The sequence below is a fragment of the Gavia stellata genome, chromosome 13 (assembly GCF_030936135.1).
Source record: "Gavia stellata isolate bGavSte3 chromosome 13, bGavSte3.hap2, whole genome shotgun sequence".
NCBI classification, from domain to species: domain Eukaryota; kingdom Metazoa; phylum Chordata; class Aves; order Gaviiformes; family Gaviidae; genus Gavia; species Gavia stellata.
In genome coordinates, this window is record NC_082606.1 from 5491461 (window position 1) to 5511178 (window position 19718).

General features: G+C 47.2%; 1 protein-coding gene across 1 annotated transcript in view; it reads right to left on the reverse strand.

Moving 5' to 3' along the window:
* The window catches only part of TLN2 (talin 2), a 115611-nt gene that overhangs the window by 40116 nt on the left and 55777 nt on the right, over positions 1–19718 (reverse strand). Inside the window, exons 31-41 of the mRNA XM_059824175.1 lie at positions 19392–19481; positions 18122–18244; positions 16662–16805; positions 16312–16473; positions 15032–15172; positions 13668–13849; positions 12445–12577; positions 10759–10860; positions 8366–8536; positions 2227–2373; positions 1263–1364 (exon numbers count right to left, since the gene is read on the reverse strand). Of these exons, the coding sequence (XP_059680158.1) occupies positions 1263–1364; positions 2227–2373; positions 8366–8536; positions 10759–10860; positions 12445–12577; positions 13668–13849; positions 15032–15172; positions 16312–16473; positions 16662–16805; positions 18122–18244; positions 19392–19481 (1497 nt within the window). The remainder of the gene's footprint in view (positions 1–1262; positions 1365–2226; positions 2374–8365; positions 8537–10758; positions 10861–12444; positions 12578–13667; positions 13850–15031; positions 15173–16311; positions 16474–16661; positions 16806–18121; positions 18245–19391; positions 19482–19718) is intronic.

The following is a 19718-nucleotide window of genomic DNA, read 5'->3' on the forward strand; positions in this document are numbered from 1 at the left end:
AATGGGGTAAACCGCTCGCCATGTAAGGCACCTGTCCTCAGGCAAGAATTCCATGAGGAAACTCGAGCAAACATGCTTTATTAGAGTCACGATAACCAGGCACTCGCAGAACATATGGAGTAATCAAAGAGCAGCAGTTAGAGCCGGTAATTCACTCTTTGACACAGCGGGGCAGCAGGCCATGTACACAGTTACTCGGACAGGCTAGGGAAGTTTGGTTTTGAGTCGCTGCCACCTTATTTTGTCAGAGGTAAGCTAGCCTACGTCTCAGCTGGCGTGGCATGGGAGCATAAAAATGGAAAAATCTGAGGACCAATGCAAAACGTGTCTAAGTTATGGGAAGAGGACCGAGAAGAAATAGGTAGGACTATGCAGAACGCCTCTGTAGAACGTCAGTATAAATAACTAAATCTCTCTTTAGAAAAAGCCTACCTTTTAACAGAGATAGTTCTTCTGTCTCCAATTCATGTTAGTAAAAGCCATGGAATTCCATCCTTGGGGCAAAACTAGTTTTAGACAAATTTATACTGTTTGCCAATAAGCTGCAATGTCGTAGACAGCAGAATCATCAACCTGTCTCGACTGCAACAGCAATCGATTTTGTAAAAAATCCTGTCCGCAGCATATATAAAAGGTACCCTTGCCTCTCTTAAAAACAAACAAGCGATGGGAGTACTGGTCAAAAGGCAAATACGTAACGTTAAACATCACTGTGAAACACGAGTGAAGAAAGTCTCGATTCAACAAGTGTCCTTTTTTTCTGTTGTTAAACCCAGGTGAATCACAGAAATGCAAGAGATGTGAGATGTTGATCTGTGTTCATTCGTAAGTATTACAGGAGTCTGAAAACAGTGGCGTTATTTCACAGGCTAAATGAAACGACAAGTGTGAAAGGGTGACCTGAAGTCATTGATAAACGAAAGGTGGTATTTCAGCAACAATTAAACAGACTGATGAAAATGTGTATAGGTGAAATGTTTTCCTTTTATTTCTGATAGAAAAGGAGCCAAATAAAAAGCTTTTGTGCAGAAGAGCCACAACACAATCCAGCACTCCTCCTGTAGAGGGCCACCCCTATGATTACGCCACTAAGATCCAAGAGTTAAGCTGACAAAATCATCACTTCCTTTGCTCCATCTCCCCTAAAGAGATCAGGTTATTGAAAATTAACATTATAAAGAGTTTCACAAAACTGTGAAAACCATTCCACGTTCCTTATGTAAGCAGAAGAGTTTGTACTTAGTTCTAACCAAATATCTTACCATTTCCTGTGCTGTTACAGCAATGGCTTTAGAATATTTCACCACAGTGGTCTGATAGTCAACAAACGTTCCCTTGGGATCTGGAGGCGTACCTTCATCCAGCTGCAAGGAAGAGGGGAAAAATACGGCAAAAATAATAAGGCCATAACCAGTAACATACTTTACATGTACTTACGAAACTGTATTATACATTCATTTTTATTATCTCCTCTCTCTTAAAATACGCAAGCAAAGACAGCGCACCCCGATGTACGGAGAAGCTCAGAAAAACCTTTAACCCATGTTACGGGCACGGAAAACACAAAGAATTTACAGCGCAGAATTTTCGAGAGCCAGGTCAACTTCTCACGCAAAGTCAAACCACCTGTAGTTCTCAGCTAATGTAGAAAGGAACCGAAACAAAACGTTCCTGCAAGAAGATAACGTAACATTCCCTTACACGGTAAAGACTGTGATCCTGTACACCTTTAGCTTGAGACAGAAAAAGCCGATTATGTGGACTGAACTCATTTACATCTTGCAACTATAAATTTTCAGCAGAATACCTTACATAAACGTAGCAGACTACTTCAGACTTTGACATCTCCTTTTCTGAAAGTAGTCTGTTTCAGGGTTGGCCTGCTGATCACTTAGAAAACTAACGTGAAAGATCAGAAAGAAAAAGAAACAAAAATAAAAGACCAGCTGACCTAAGATTGCAATTAAAATCCCGTATATTACCGAAAAAAAAATTCTGTAGTAATTCTACCGAGAAATAACACGTAGGTTGTTAACGTGAGCTCCATCGCCCGCATCGGTTTGATTTCAGAATCTGCAAAATTGAAGAAGGTTTTGGTTTCCTGTCATAGTGTGTCAGTTACCAGCCGTCAAGGAAGCGCATCAGCAGCAGCTCTTCCAACCCCCCCGCAGTGTGGATTGGCGTTCAAGTGCAAAACGAAAAGGCAGTCTGGATTTCTAGGCTCACCTTGCTCATTGCCTCTGCTATCGAGTCCACCATACCTCCAACCATGCCTACTTCACTTGCAGCTTCATTTAAGGTAACCATGATATCATCCACAGCCTCTTTCATCAGTTGAGCGGCCTCAGTGATTGCATCGTGAGTATGGGATGCCTGGAAGAGAGAAAATGAGAAAAGAGAGATGATCAAAGAGCACTCTGTGCACAAAGCAACGTGCCGATCAAAAGCGGAATCGACAAAGATAATACCGTAACAGCTCTGAAAAGCTCCTTTCAAGTCATAAATAAGAAGCTAAATCTAACAGCAATGTCGACAGAATAAATCTGGCTTAGACAAGAAAACACACCGTCAAATATGAATTCCTTAGAAGAGCAACACCACCTTGTCCAGAAAAGATTAAAATAACTTGTACGTAACAGAAGCAGCGAAAAAAAGGGAAGGCAAAAATAACACCAGACAAAGAAACAGCCTACTTGGGTACCAAAACAAAACATTCAAAAAAGACACATGGGAACATACCACCAACAAGACAAAATACCTGATATATCAAGGAACAAAAAATACCACAACCATACATATTATTAAAAAGATGGTAACAAAAAATGCTCCTAAAAAATTATTTCACAACATTTTTTTTTATAAAGCCTAAATAAAAACAAACACCAAAAACAAAAGACTGTCTCGCTTTATCAAAAACCTACTTGAAAAAACACACTTAAATACTGATAGAAAAATCACAGAAAAAAAAAAAGAAAAAAGCAAAACTAAACGTAGAACAAACACAAAAAACAGTTAAAAAAAAATTTGGAAAAAAAAGAGAATACAGCGTCGCGCGACACGGGCTACCTAAACAGGCACGCGAAGCGCGCCTGAGAAGAGGGCGTCGCGGGACACGGGCTCCTTATATAGGGGCGCGAAACCCTCCCGACAATACGGCGTCGCGGGACACGGGCTCCTTATATAGTTGCGCGAAACCCGCCCGACAATACGGCGTCGCGGGACACGGGCTCCTTATATAGTTGCACGAAACCCGCCCGACAATACGGCGTCGCGAGACACGGGCTCCTTATATAGGGGCGCGAAACCCGCCCGACAATACGGCGTCGCGCGACACGGGCTCCTTATATAGTTGCGCGAAACCCGCCCGACAATACGGCGTCGCGCGACACGGGCTCCTTATATAGTTGCGCGAAGCGCGCCCGACAATACGGCGTCGCGGGACACGGGCTCCTTATATAGTTGCGCGAAACCCGCCCGACAATACGGCGTCGCGGGACACGGGCTCCTTATATAGTTGCGCGAATCGCGCCCGACAATACGGCGTCGCGGGACACGGGCTCCTTATATAGTTGCGCGAAACCCGCCCGACAATACGGCGTCGCGGGACACGGGCTCCTTATATAGTTGCGCGAATCGCGCCCGACAATACGGCGTCGCGAGACACGGGCTCCTTATATAGGGGCGCGAAACCCTCCCGACAATACGGCGTCGCGGGACACGGGCTCCTTATATAGGGGCGCGAAACCCGCCCGACAATACGGCGTCGCGCGACACGGGCTCCTTATATAGGGGCGCGAAACCCGCCCGACAATACGGCGTCGCGCGACACGGGCTCCTTATATAGGGGCGCGAAACCCGCCCGACAATACGGCGTCGCGCGACACGGGCTCCTTATATAGTTGCGCGAAACCCTCCCGACAATACGGCGTCGCGCGACACGGGCTCCTTATATAGTTGCGCGAAGCGCGCCCGACAATACGGCGTCGCGGGACACGGGCTCCTTATATAGGGGCGCGAAGCGCGCCCGACAATACGGCGTCGCGGGACACGGGCTCCTTATATAGTTGCGCGAAACCCGCCCGACAATACGGCGTCGCGCGACACGGGCTCCTTATATAGGGGCGCGAAACCCTCCCGACAATACGGCGTCGCGCGACACGGGCTCCTTATATAGGGACGCGAAGCGCGCCCGACAATACGGCGTCGCGGGACACGGGCTCCTTATATAGTTCCGCCAAACCCGCCCGACAATACGGCGTCGCGCGACACGGGCTCCTTATATAGTTGCGCGAAACCCTCCCGACAATACGGCGTCGCGAGACACGGGCTCCTTATATAGTTGCGCGAAACCCGCCCGACAATACGGCGTCGCGGGACACGGGCTCCTTATATAGTTGCGCGAAACCCGCCCGACAATACGGCGTCGCGCGACACAGGCTCCTTATATAGTTGCGCGAAACCCGCCCGACAATACGGCGTCGCGCGACACGGGCTCCTTATATAGTTGCGCGAATCGCGCCCGACAATACGGCGTCGCGCGACACGGGCTCCTTATATAGGGGCGCGAAGCGCGCCCGACAATACGGCGTCGCGCGACACGGGCTCCTTATATAGTTGCGCCAAACCCGCCCGACAATACGGCGTCGCGCGACACGGGCTCCTTATATAGTTGCGCCAAACCCGCCCGACAATACGGCGTCGCGAGACACGGGCTCCTTATATAGTTGCGCGAAACCCGCCCGACAATACGGCGTCGCGGGACACGGGCTCCTTATATAGTTGCGCCAAACCCGCCCGACAATACGGCGTCGCGCGACACGGGCTCCTTATATAGGGGCGCGAAACCCGCCCGACAATACGGCGTCGCGAGACACGGGCTCCTTCTATAGTTGCGCGAAGCGCGCCCGACAATACGGCGTCGCGGGACACGGGCTCCTTATATAGTTGCGCGAAGCCCGCCCGACAATACGGCGTCGCGGGACACGGGCTCCTTATATAGTTGCGCGAAGCGCGCCCGACAATACGGCGTCGCGGGACACGGGCTCCTTATATAGGGGCGCGAAACCCTCCCGACAATACGGCGTCGCGAGACACGGGCTCCTTATATAGGGGCGCGAAACCCTCCCGACAATACGGCGTCGCGGGACACGGGCTCCTTATATAGGGGCGCGAATCGCGCCCGACAATACGGCGTCGCGCGACACGGGCTCCTTATATAGGGGCGCGAATCGCGCCCGACAATACGGCGTCGCGCGACACGGGCTCCTTATATAGGGGCGCGAAACCCGCCCGACAATACGGCGTCGCGCGACACGGGCTCCTTATATAGTTGCGCGAAGCCCGCCCGACAATACGGCGTCGCGGGACACGGGCTCCTTATATAGGGGCGCGAAACCCGCCCGACAATACGGCGTCGCGGGACACGGGCTCCTTATATAGTTGCGCGAAGCACGCCCGACAATACGGCGTCGCGGGACACGGGCTTCTTATATAGTTGCGCGAAACCCGCCCGACAATACGGCGTCGCGCGACACGGGCTCCTTATATAGTTGCGCGAAGCGCGCCCGACAATACGGCGTCGCGCGACACGGGCTCCTTATATAGTTGCGCCAAACCCGCCCGACAATACGGCGTCGCGCGACACGGGCTCCTTCTATAGTTGCGCCAAACCCGCCCGACAATACGGCGTCGCGCGACACGGGCTCCTTATATAGTTGCGCCAAACCCGCCCGACAATACGGCGTCGCGGGACACGGGCTCCTTATATAGGGGCGCGAAACCCGCCCGACAATACGGCGTCGCGGGACACGGGCTCCTTATATAGGGGCGCGAAGCGCGCCCGAGAATACGGCGTCGCGGGACACGGGCTCCTTATATAGTTGCGCGAAACCCGCCCGACAATACGGCGTCGCGGGACACGGGCTCCTTATATAGTTGCGCGAAGCGCACCCGACAATACGGCGTCGCGCGACACGGGCTCCTTATATAGGGGCGCGAAGCGCGCCCGACAATACGGCGTCGCGAGACACGGGCTCCTTATATAGGGGCGCGAAACCCGCCCGACAATACGGCGTCGCGGGACACGGGCTCCTTATATAGTTGCGCGAAACGCGCCCGACAATACGGCGTCGCGGGACACGGGCTCCTTATATAGTTGCGCCAAACCCGCCCGACAATACGGCGTCGCGGGACACGGGCTCCTTATATAGGGGCGCGAAACCCGCCCGACAATACGGCGTCGCGGGACACGGGCTCCTTATATAGTTGCGCGAAACCCGCCCGACAATACGGCGTCGCGCGACACGGGCTCCTTATATAGTTGCGCGAAAGCCGCCCGACAATACGGCGTCGCGGGACACGGGCTCCTTATATAGTTGCGCGAAACCCGCCCGACAATACGGCGTCGCGGGACACGGGCTCCTTATATAGTTGCGCGAAACCCGCCCTACAATACGGCGTCGCGGGACACGGGCTCCTTATATAGTTGCGCGAAACCCGCCCGACAATACGGCGTCGCGAGACACGGGCTCCTTATATAAGGGCGCGAAACCCGCCCGACAATACGGCGTCGCGGGACATGGGCTCCTTATATAGTTGCGCGAAACCCGCCCGACAATACGGCGTCGCGCGACACGGGCTCCTTATATAGGGGCGCGAAGCGCGCCCGACAATACGGCGTCGCGCGACACGGGCTCCTTATATAGTTCCGCCAAACCCGCCCGACAATACGGCGTCGCGCGACACGGGCTCCTTATATAGGGGCGCGAAACCCGCCCGACAATACGGCGTCGCGCGACACGGGCTCCTTATATAGGGGCGCGAAACCCGCCCGACAATACGGCGTCGCGCGACACGGGCTCCTTCTATAGTTGCGCGAAACCCGCCCGACAATACGGCGTCGCGCGACACGGGCTCCTTCTATAGTTGCGCGAAACCCGCCCGACAATACGGCGTCGCGCGACACGGGCTCCTTATATAGTTGCGCGAAGCGCGCCCAACAATACGGCGTCGCGCGACACGGGCTCCTTATATAGGGGCGCGAAACCCGCCCGACAATACGGCGTTGCGCGACACGGGCTCCTTATATAGGGGCGCGAAGCGCGCCCGACAATACGGCGTCGCGGGACACGGGCTCCTTATATAGGGGCGCGAAACCCGCCCGACAATACGGCGTCGCGGGACACGGGCTCCTTATATAGTTGCGCGAAGCGCGCCCGACAATACGGCGTCGCGAGACACGGGCTCCTTATATAGGGGCGCGAAACCCTCCCGACAATACGGCGTCGCGCGACACGGGCTCCTTATATAGTTGCGCCAAACCCGCCCGACAATACGGCGTCGCGAGACACGGGCTCCTTATATAGTTGCGCGAAACCCGCCCGACAATACGGCGTCGCGGGACACGGGCTCCTTATATAGTTGCGCCAAACCCGCCCGACAATACGGCGTCGCGCGACACGGGCTCCTTATATAGGGGCGCGAAACCCGCCCGACAATACGGCGTCGCGAGACACGGGCTCCTTCTATAGTTGCGCGAAGCGCGCCCGACAATACGGCGTCGCGGGACACGGGCTCCTTATATAGTTGCGCGAAGCCCGCCCGACAATACGGCGTCGCGGGACACGGGCTCCTTATATAGTTGCGCGAAGCGCGCCCGACAATACGGCGTCGCGCCACGCGGTCTCCCTTTGAAGGCGCGTGAAGCGCTCCCGAGCAGCGCGCGGTGCGCACCCGAAGGGGCCGGTCGGGCCGCAGCAGGAGAGGGCCCGGGAGAAGGGCGGTGGGCCGGGCCGCAGGCGGGCCCGTGGGTGTGTCCTGCCGTGGATCTGTTGACGGGCACGGGGAGTGGCCCGTCAGGCCCTGGGGGGACGGGGCCTGGCTGGCTCCCCGCGGGGAGGCAGCTGCCGTTTGACGTGGTGCTCGTTCTGTGTGTTGGGGGCTGGGTTGGGGAGTGGTGCGTGCTTCCGTGTGTCGCTCGGTGGCAGAAAGCAGGCCCTGTCCTTGCCTTTAGGCCGCGTGGAGCGTCCCCCCCGCCCGTCAGGGCGAGCAGCTCCCCCTCCCTTGGGCCTTACCGCAGCCACACCCTGTCTTTTCACCACTTGGTTTCTGGAGTAGGGCCCAGTTTTTTTCTGTCAGACCCAGAGTCTGTATCCCTCCTGGGGATGTGGTGGAGCGGGAGTGGAATCCTGTCTTTGACAAGTGTTTCCGCTCTCTACTCCGATATGTCCGTTGCCTTTTTGCTGCGAACGTATCCCCGAGCGATGCAGGGCGAGGTGCAGCACAGGTAGGTGCTGTTTATTCAGGTCCGCCGCCCTCTCCCCTCCCACATCTCCTGTAATTGCTTCTTTACGCACAGCGACCGTACCTTGGGGTTTCCTCCCCCTTCTTTGGCAGCGTACAACATCTGTAAGGCAGATTCTGCTAGTGTCTTGCTCTGGTCCAATACAGTCATCTGTTGCTGATGATCTAGTGTTTTGGATGCCATGCCAACTGCGGCTAAAACCAAGGGTTCAAAGTAGCTTGCCAGCTGTGTTACCTACAAAAGCCAGAACAACCACAGAAAGCCATTGAGCCTCTTTCTCAGGTGTAAGTCAGAGAAACTATGTTCCTTGATTACCTTCGCCGATAGGAAGAGGCATGTTACCAAGACCACATACCAAGCACGCTGCATTTTTCCCTCAGTTAATCACTTGGGGTCAATACAGTATTTAGAATGTCTAAAGACACGGTTCTGCTAGACACTTCTATTGCTGTCTTTCAGTCTTCAGAAATACATGGGCATCAGTGTCTCTGTTTTCCTCAGTTTCTGATGCTATTTACACTTGTTCTAAGGAAACATCTGCTTTGGGCTATACACGTATTCTAAACCAGTAAGCAAATATCTTTCTATGAATGAGTCTTTTTACAGTCTACCTGTCATCTGACGCATCTGCTATAAAACCACAATGGCGCTTGGTTCCTCTCAGAAAGCCGCAAGACTTAGCTTTTACAGTTTTTACTGGATGCGAAAAGCCTGTACTGCTTTCGGCCGATTACTCCACAGAACACGCACAAATAGCCCGCTGCAGTACCGTCTGATATACCTGAAGCCTCAGAAGTTCAAGCGTGCGTATGTTTGCAGGGGCTATAAGCAGCTTTCTAAGGCTGGCACAGGGAAGAAACCCAGCAGTACTTCATGTGCAGGGAAAGATATTTAAAGGTCTGCTCCATCTAAATGACAATGCGGATAGCTATGAGCCAATAAAATTCTAATACTTCGTCAGACTTCTTTTTCTATTTTGTTTCTCAGAGGATTAAAGCCAAAAAAAGGGAAAAAACTCAATAGGATTCATTTCACAAACGTAAGGTCTCTTACACCATGCCAAAGTAAACAGCAGGAACGGTTTCTTCTGCATTCAGCAGGAAAAACAGGCTCAAGAAAAGCGCTGTCGACTTTGGTTGACATTAACCTAACAAGTGGGAAGAGGAATGTGACTCCCTGAGTCCCTGTATTCTTAGCAATCCTGATTTGCTGTGTGCCTCAAAGGGCTAGGTAAATTGAGAATCAAAACTGCACATAGTTGAGACGTTACGAAATATTTGCTGGTTATCCAAAGCTGAAGGGAGTTACTTGGTTACAACTCTGGAAGAGCCCTCACACTAACCAAGTGATTCCTTTCCAGTATTAAATGCACTGACACAGAAAACTGGTATTTATTTTTCTCTCAAGAATATATTGTAGGATGAGGAATTACTATCTGAGAAAATACTAAAATCTTGTGATAACCGCAGTCAATAATGCACGCTTCTGGCACACACGTTACGAGGTTTCATTTTTGGACAGAGATTTAATAAGCACGAGTTCTGCCATACCTACACTCCATGTAACGGAGGGACGTCCTTACACAACGCTTACAATTGACTGCAAGACTGTTATAAGCCTTTCTTCTCCCCAACCCCTTAAAATTTGCAGCAGGGGCTGAAACTCAGAGCAGTGCAAAATCACCAATTTGTTCCTTACGAAGCTAGCACTCCCTCAATAATCGATGGAGACAAAGCGCCTCGCTCAGAAGGTGGAAAGCAGGCACATCACACTCCTCTTCTGAAACCACAGTCTAAACCTCCCTCTCCTAAGACTACAAGAAACTGCTTCAGGAGATGGGTCTCCATAGGCCACAAGTAACCGCTGTGTGTATCCCACACTTCCCTCCTCGCTCCATCAGGAGCTGGCCAAGCAATGGACTAGCGTGCTTTATGCAAGGACCTCAGATCAGGATAGGATCCGACAGACCTTTGCCAGACTTCATCAACTTGCCAAATTTTCCTATATGTACATGTATTTGAACTCTAACTGTGGCCTGCCAAACCAGCCTAGAGTGTGATGGGCCCCAGGTCCCGCCGTCACTTTTAACACAGCACGAGAGACAGAAGAACCTGCACGTATGTACAGCTGCTGGCTGCAACAGCCGGAGGTAGGGAGACCTATAACATTGCGCTCCCCACTTCCATCTTTGCTTTTCCCTCTCCTTTCTTCATTTCTCCTTTCACTGCAAACCTGCCCCTCACCAAAAACCTCAATGAAAATATTCTTCCCATGGTCCAAAACACGAGCAGGTTTATTTGGTCTCAGCTCCAAGTATTTAGAAATCCCAGATCTTTCCTCCTTCCATGTGCTTGCTTCTGCTTTTTTGTAGGAAGTGAAAAAGCTACTAAATCATGGTCTCCCCTAATGTCCAGCTGTCCGAGATTTCTCATACCTTCGTAATGGTAGGACAGTACCTTGTGCCCAAGCTGAGCTGCCTCTCCCCGAGCTGCAGTAGCTATGGGATCAATGAGGTGGCCAATTTCCTGGACGACTGATGTCAGCTGCTCCTGTAGAGCCTAATATGAAGAGAAATAGTCACTTACTATCGCAGCTGTTCTTTTATCAAGTTGTACCGTACCATAACCATCACCCTCAGACCAGCCAACATACTCAGAACGCTGTTCAAATGACCCACTACAGCAGGATGTAGAAATCCACCCTGTCAGCTTTCTTTACCTACTCGTTCATTTCTTCTCCTTTACCCTGTTTCAACACCAAGAACCCTGAGATTGGCCTGCTCCTCTTTCGATTTATATGGCAAGTCGGGGGGGGGGGGTGGGGTGGGGGCGGAGATGGCTCCCTCCTACTCCACCTGACAGTAGCAAGCTTGGGGCTAGGTGTCCTTTCTCATTGCAATGTGAACCCCCCCCCGCCCAAACTATGATGGCCCTGCCAGAGATTTAGTATCACTGCACTTATCAGAGAAACCAGCAGGAGCTCTGATTTAAATACAAAGAAATATTCTTCAAAGCAGATGATACAGGACAAAAGCAAAAAGCTCTCCTGTAGACTTTGAAGCTAGCAGTAGAAATTCACCTCTAAGGACGGACAAAGGAAAAATACGACATCTCTGAGGGACAGAGATGTGCGCTGACCTCCTGAATACTGTCTGTGGGACAGGAGCCTAAGACAAGCATATTACTGGGCTTGTTGAGACATAAATACTGGCTCTTCATTCAAAGCCACTTAATGTCTTGCCAGCCGCTGGGATTTAGCTCACTCTCATGAAAGGCAAGATAAAATAAATACTATTTTTGTACTTCATTACAGTCCTGTACTGCTTTATAAGTAACTGTCATTTTCAGTAACGTTTCTTTCAGCTCAACTTGGTGTTCAAGATGACTTCATTATTTAAATAGAAAAGAATTATGTCTATGACATATTTCCCGTAATAACTTCTTTTGTATAGCTTCATTTAGTCTGACATGTTTCCAGCATGCAGCATTACGGCCCAAAGAAACCACTGGAATACACAAATAGACACGTCATTTCAGGAAGCAATAGTACAAAAAGGCACTCAATACCAAGCTGAGAATCTGACCGTGAGTTGCTGACTTTTTCGTAGGCAGTCTGGCATGATGGCCCTTCCTCAATTAGGTAAAGGCTGAAATAGCACAAGATTGGTCTACACTACCATGGGGCGGGGGGGAAGCTTTTTTTAATGAAAACACATTGACACCAACTCCAGATTTTGCTCATTTAATGACAAAATAGGCATTAAGAAAAATGACGCAGACACTTACATCGCCGGACTTCTAGTAATAGATTCGTTTCAGAAACGTGCCAGCTTCCACATGGCAAGGCACCAGAGAAACACGATCAGTTGGTCACGTCAGCACAGGAAGTCAGAGTAATATGTGGGTGGTGATTAAAAAGAACTACTTTCACCCCTACTTTTGCCTGGTGATTCTGGTATCTTTCCAGAAGTGATACGCTTTGGCCAGCACGTGATTTTGCCCAGAAAGATTCCAGTAAGAATACTTCTCCCCTCACTGGTACATTGTGCCGGGTGCTCAGCTCCAAATCTTCAAATGGAAAGAAAAGCAGCCGGCTAAGTGAGGCTGCTCAGCATTACTCTGTTCCTGTGCTATCTCCCTTACCTCAACTGAGATGTCATCCCTGGTGGCCAGACTCTGACTGACGGCTGCAAGGGAGGCCTGCTCAATGTCTCTGATGCATCTGTTGATCCCATCAATGGAGAAATCGCATTCTCGCTGGCCTGGGGCCTTGTCCCTGAAAGACACAGATAGTAAGCTGAGCATGGTCGGAAGGAGGCAGGCTCTTTCATGAATGCACACAAGCGTACTTCATTACCTGACAATACATAAAGCACGTGGGAGGAGAGCAACAAGGACAAAAGTTTGCTTTGCTCTGCCTATGGGATTTTGATCTATGTACAGAGTACTCTGCACACTTTCAAACACACACATATCGCTCCTCTCTTGATGATTAGACAGGAAAAAAAACCCTGTTGCCTCACAAGAAAAGTGCAAATTCCACCTCCTCAGAATGACCAGACTGGCCAAGTAATGAAGGTCAACAGGAAAACGCAACAGGCACCGGAAAAAATATTCATGTTTCTATACAGTGCGATCGACTGTCTCAGAAAAGAATTCCTTAGGTATTAGGTGTTACATTCAGTCCGAGGTAACTTTTAACGAAGGTTCGTTTCTGAGTACTTTGTCCTGACATGCAGTTTGCTACTTCAGTACAATCATTCTCAAAGATCAACAAAACTGTAAACACTCCTTAGTTCACTGTTTTCAAACCATTTTGATTAAGCCAATATTAGAAGTTTAAGTACAGAACTACACTTTAAAATTTTCAATAAGAGACAGACAGGTTTAGTCCAAAAAATAAGGAATATTCACTTCTTGCTACAGCACTCTTGCACCTAAACCAAGGACACTATATATAGTAAAGAATAGATAGCAAAGGTAATTTATACACTGTCTGACCCACCTTAAAAAAACAAAAAAAAGCCGTTTTCCATGTACTATATGTTGGTACATGAGCTGGATGGAGGTAATATTAACTACATTTTTTTTATTCTACAGCGTTCTCAATTACATTTACCTGAAACTGAATCGGAGTTGCAACCAGAGAAGGCGAACAGAATACAAAGAACAAGCCTCTGCTGCAGAGTGCTGCAGTCATCAACTAAGATTAAACACCCAGCATAACTGTGCACCACAAAATAAGTAACTTCCATTAGTGAAAAATACCACAGTGCTCATGGCCACATGGTATTATTCGTCATGAACGTCTGCTCAATTATTATGGCTTAAATGTGGACGCAAAAAAGTTACCACACAAGACATACCTGATAGAGGTGATAAGACTCTTGATAGAATCTGAGACAGTGTGGGAATGCCCAGCTAGTACAGACCACGTAGGAGGGTCTTTTGGATTGATAGCCAGAGAACGAGCAGTTTTAATCAATAAAGATGAGCTCTCCAACATTGTTTTAGCAGAAACTAAAATTGGTTCCTGTGCTCGCGAACCCTGTGGTCAGAAACGTACAAGAACACAAAGAACATATAATTATAACATATAATTAACATATAATTATTTGAGTTCGTCCACACTTTCTGCTCCTAAAAATCTGTTTAATTAACAGCATTAAAATGGCATTATAATTTCTTGTATCGTGCTATTATATTCGCAGATAGTCAACACGGAAATAGCACTAAAAGCACCGCAGTCCAACTGTTTTCTCTAACATACTTAAGAAACACTTTTCAAGTTTAGAAAGGCACCATCCAGCTGAGAAACAGGAGAAAACAATGACACTTGTCTAATGGTAGACTATGGAGATATCACCGAAAATGAACTTCATTTGTCACAAAACTTGCAAGATCCAACTAAGCGTGCTCTTTTCCCAGGAATTAGTTGGACTGCAACACTCTAACTGGGTCATCACCTCCATATCTATTTTATCACCAATTATCTGTTAAACCTAGGTACTGCAGGCATGGAGGACAGGCTTAGATTTCAGTTACAGCCCCACAACTTTAAGATTGCAACAGTTACTGCATCATCTGATATTGCCAGCTGGAACGGAGGGTGCCAAAAGCAGGAAGGAGCAGCTGGAGAGTCAGTAATTGTACTGCTACTTAAAAGCTTTTATAAAGCTTGAAGGACTTAGCCGCCTCTCCCCCAAAAAACACCTCTATTAGTTACTTTAAATACTATTCTGCTGTAGTTACAGGGGATGAGGATGGAGAACTCAAGAAAAAAAATACAGAAGGCCCACAGAAAGTTTTTCTTCCCAGGAAACCTGCTTCTTGTCATCATGACTGCATCATTTTTGGAAGGGAAAACCCCCACTTCAATCCCCTTTTCAGAATTAGGTTCCATTTGTTAAAGCTGCTCTTGAGGGAAAGAGGGCTATTTATTACTTTATTACATGGAAGAATCCAGCTAACAAGACATGCGAGTCACCTGTACTGTTTCACTTAGTACTAACAGGAGACTGGCAGCGCTTACTGTAGCCTAACTAGTTTTATCCTACTGGTGCAAGGTTCAAGGTCAGAAGTTAAGCAAAAGACAGCAGAAAGCCCTATGAACATGCAGGAACACAGACATTTTGGGGTCATGTCTTTACACTCACTTCCTCTCTCCCAAAACATGATTAATTCAACATTTTCCACTTTTTGAGGATGGAAGTGCAACATCCTGCCTTACCTCAGTGCTGATCTGTGCTGGTATGCTGACAAATTCCGGATTTGAAGCAAATGCTGTCAGATTTTCCACAGCCTCTATCAAAGGTGCAGTAGCAATTCTGCACTTGTTGCGGTTCTCTTCAGAGAAATCACCATCCAGGGCCTGGAAATTAAGAAAGGGTTGAGTTCTGTCTGAATGGGTTTCTTTGCAAAATTGAAGGAAGATGGTTTAATTCTTCATAGTTTTAAACTGTTGCGTGCTTATGACATGTGAAAGATCCTCCACAAACAAGGCTGATGCAAAGAACGTGATCCTTTAAGCGCGTATTTCTTTACTTAGCTGGTTATTGACCCTAAAACTTAAAACTGCTGCTTTGCTTCACAAGACTGAATAAAGGTTTTCTATCATTGCCCTCTGGTGACTCTCATAAACCATGTTTCAGCACCTCATGCTCCAAAGGGTGGAAGTGGCTAACAAGGTGGTTCTTTCCTATAGACTGATTTAAAAAAAATAGAAAATAAATTTTTAAGCAAACGAGTAATTTATTGCTCTCATTTTCACACAAGTCAACTGATCTCTTTTATAATCTCATAGGAAAGTTTTTGGCAAGAAGGACTTTCTGTGCAACATAATAGGACCTTCCAGTCCTATGGGCATAATTATTTTAAAAGACTATCAGTAGCAGACCAGCTAATGGCTTCCAGAAGGGCTTAGAATCGTAAGTCTTCTACAGCTTAACAAGTATTACTTCTGCTTGCATGAGGAAAAGCTACCTCTTGCCAAATTGCAGGCAGGTATCTGGAAAATAAAAGATTACTATTAACAGGAGACTATTAAACAGCAGCAACATAAACGGCTTATGTTTCGTTCCCAGTATTGTTTGTTTCTTTATTTTTCTCTTATAAATATGGTAAAGCTGTCAGCAATACCTCCATAAACCTCTGGATATTGATCAATGTAACACCATTAAAAACCTTCACATTCAGTTGTTTGCAAATCATTCCTGTGGTGCAAGCTCATTAAGTACATCAACCCAGAGGTGTCTCATACTGCATGGGCCAGCTGCCTCTCCTAGCACTAATATTGCCCAATTCTTTCCATCTTGACTACGGCACAGTTATACCACTGAACGTGTTTTCCAGTTCAGGTCTTCCAAAATGTAATTAATGATTTCTTAAACCATACATATCACAGAAGGTAAAAAGATATTTCTAACTGCTTTGATTCTGTCTCAACAGAAAGAAAAAAGAAGACATAAAAACACAAAGAAAGAAGGAAGCACAATTAAGCAGCATTTGTACCTTGATAGTTTTAACCAGGTTAGCAGTGCTGTTTGCAACTTCCTTGGCAGACTGCACAAAGTGTCTCTTGGCAACAGGATTTGCTGTCTTGGATGAAGCAATGCGACAAGCATTGCACAAAGCAGAAGTATGTTTGGCCACAATTGTGGCAGCTGATAATACCTGTAAAAATAGATGGCACAAAACAAGCAGATTGTCAAAGGAGCATGACAGTTACTACACTCTAGCTCTACAAAGTCGCAGTTCAAAGCCATGCAACAGTTTCAAACCAAAACTCCTTTGCTTGGCCACAGATAAAGCAAAGTCATGTGTCTAACAATGACGGTCTCACCGCAATCCTCTGGAATCACCTGTGATGGGCTGCTTGCTGGATCTACCAAATTCTGGCAAGCCATCTGGATTGCTTGATTGGCTCTGGCAAATTGAATTGGGTCAACAAGACCCTGCTGACCAGCCTGACTGTTTGGATCCGAGATGCCAACCAGGTAAGCAGCCTAGAAATGGAGAAAGGAAGAAAACAATCCTAAGAAACAATGCTAAATCCATCTTGGTCTTTGATAAGCTTGCCATATGTCGTGAGCACATGGTGGTGAGAGATTATCCAGAAATCATACTGTGAAGTACTCTTACCTTTTTTTTTTTTTTTTTTAGTAACAAATCTCCAGAATCCTCTGAAACCAAGAAAACTTACCCTTACACTTGTGGAATTTATTTAGTCAAAACAAAACTCTCCACTGTTTAAGCAGCTGGTATCCCTGGAAACGTTATTTTTCACTTGCATAGCCAATGGGAAGAGCTTTAATGGTCACAAGCATCAGCAAATTATTTACTGGATTAGCCACAGTTGGAGGTGGTGAGGGTTTTCATCAAGCCTGAGTAGAAAACCAATTCACAGCAAATGCGCTACTGCTGAGCATAGGGCCCATCAAGTCTGCAGCTGCTGGTCTCACTGCAGCTGAAGATGTCTGATGGCCAAACTTACTTTCTTTATCAATTACATCAAAGTTTCATGCCTCTCAATAAGAAGGGATTGTCTGAACTGTCAAAACCATATTTGAGGATTTCTTGATGAATTTCCATTACAGATACAATTATCTGTCACCTTGATATGCCAGTAAGGCAACGGAGGGTTAGATCTAGAGGAGATTAAGTCTGTACTGAGACATTCCATATTTGGGGAAATCAAGAAGCAGTTTCCAGATGCAGAGCATGAACCCCACAGACAAATCCTTCACTGAAGAGGCTGTATTAGCTCTCAAGAGTTCAAGTCACCCAGTTATCAGATCAGTAAAACCACAGTGACCAGTTTCAGACTCTAATTTGTTGTAGTATCCTAAGAATTTCAGTTATTCCAAAAGTATCTGAACAGCTGAAACAGGCTGCTTATTGTTTAAAATGTCTGCAATGAGTAGTGCTCCTTATGATTTTCTACAAACTACATCAAAACTTGATTCATTTTAACTGTGGCTGGGTTTTGTGCGCTTCTCTACGATGTAATAGGTTCAGAGCTTGAGCTGCAAACATGAATTCCATACGCTGCAGCTTTGACATTTGCTTTATCCTCAGAGAAGTTTACTTCTTGATGTCATTTCCCTTCCTTATAAAATATGCATGTTATTGCACTCTGCTGCTTCTGCAATGTACAGCAGTGTACGCACAATTTCTGTGGATCTACACAGAGCATGCCACGTAGTACAAGGTCATCATTCGTTTGGCCACAAAGAAGTGAATCTCAGATTTACATGCCCACAACATGAGCTTTCTAAAAAAATAAAAACATATACTTGCTTTACAGACTTCAGTAGCTTACCTGAGCTGCTGCCTCTGTGAGGCCACAAAGAGCCTTGGATGCAACTCCAACACATTCTCCAAAGACTAAAAGATCCCCAGTTTTTGCATTCTGGGAAATGCCCGCCATTGATTCTCCAAGAACCTCAGAAATTAAAAAACAAAGTTACCTTCCCAATATGCTTCCCTACCACTCAAAGGCAAGTGATTCCTGGCCTTGAGACAGTTCTGGCCCACAAACCTCTTTGACTTGGCTTCCAGAGATTTTAGCTAGTTAACAACTTCACTGAATTGGGCACATTCCTCTGTGTAGCGTAAGGGACAAGGCATGCAGATCAACACTGGATTGACAGTGCCGAACATGAACGCTATTTAAGTGCAAATGACTACAGGGACGCAGAATTAACCCTCATTATTTTTGCTATCATCCACTAGTCATCACAGCTAGCCTGGCACTAGGTACATTTCAGGGATTGCAGAACATGACAACCAGTCCTGCAACTGCTGTCATCATATCCGGGATCTTCTTTGCCCCCAAACTCACTGAAACTCAGTGGAAATGAAATCGCATCTAGTTGCTGGAACCATCTGAATATCAGAATACACATTAATTCCCACAGTGTCTCCCACTGAATTCAGTTTATTTTCTTTTAAAATTCAAAATAAGATCTGACTGCAGTAGAGCATTAAATGCAAGCCGACATGCGCATCCATTAGGCACTTCTTCTTTTAGAGAAGGAAGTATCTGAGACAATTTCAACACATCAAATAATAAGGACACCAAAAACAAAGCTTCAAAGAAAGATATATAGCATGGTACGTTTAAAAATAACTGAAGATATTTTACACAGATTTTCTGATGTGCCAGAGTATCTGGATGGCTCAGACATTTCTCTAAGCTGTTTCGCACAGAACGATACGATACTTCATTGCCAAACCTCCCATTTATGCTTTGGGCCATTCTAACATAGCTGCAGTCAAAATATATCATGAAAGTATGACACGCTGTCCAATACACAGGAGAGGAAGGGAGAGAGGGGGAAGCTTTAACAGCATTGCATACCAGTCACTTAATTAAAAATCTCTTAATGAGGCAATATGCCTTCTAAGTGACCAAAAACTGAAATTACCTGTAAGAGACTTGTCTCAGGCTGACTTTTATCAAGAAATGCAGCACACATTTTAGCTATAAACACTGCGCCATGTTTCTAACGTGTTTGATACGCATGTGGAAACTTCCGATAATCAAAACGCACTTTACAATTGGCACAGAGGTGGGAAAAGGAAATTACCTTTGAGTTTTCCATTACGCCCTCAATACAATCAAAATATGAAAGATCGCTCACAGGTTCATTGGGGTTATCCAGCATTCCCTTAACTGTCTGAAATAATGAAAGATACTCTGATTATTGACAGAGCCTGAAATACTGAGCTGAGAAGAACACAGACCATCACAACTATCCTGCTTATACTTATTACTCTTATAAGTGTAATCTTACAACTTTGTCTCCAGCAAGCAACCAAAACTACACACTCACTGAGGACTCACATACAGATAAGCGTGCTACACGTTAAACGCTACCTACGTTAACTGAACTGCGGTAACTGCACATTTTTGC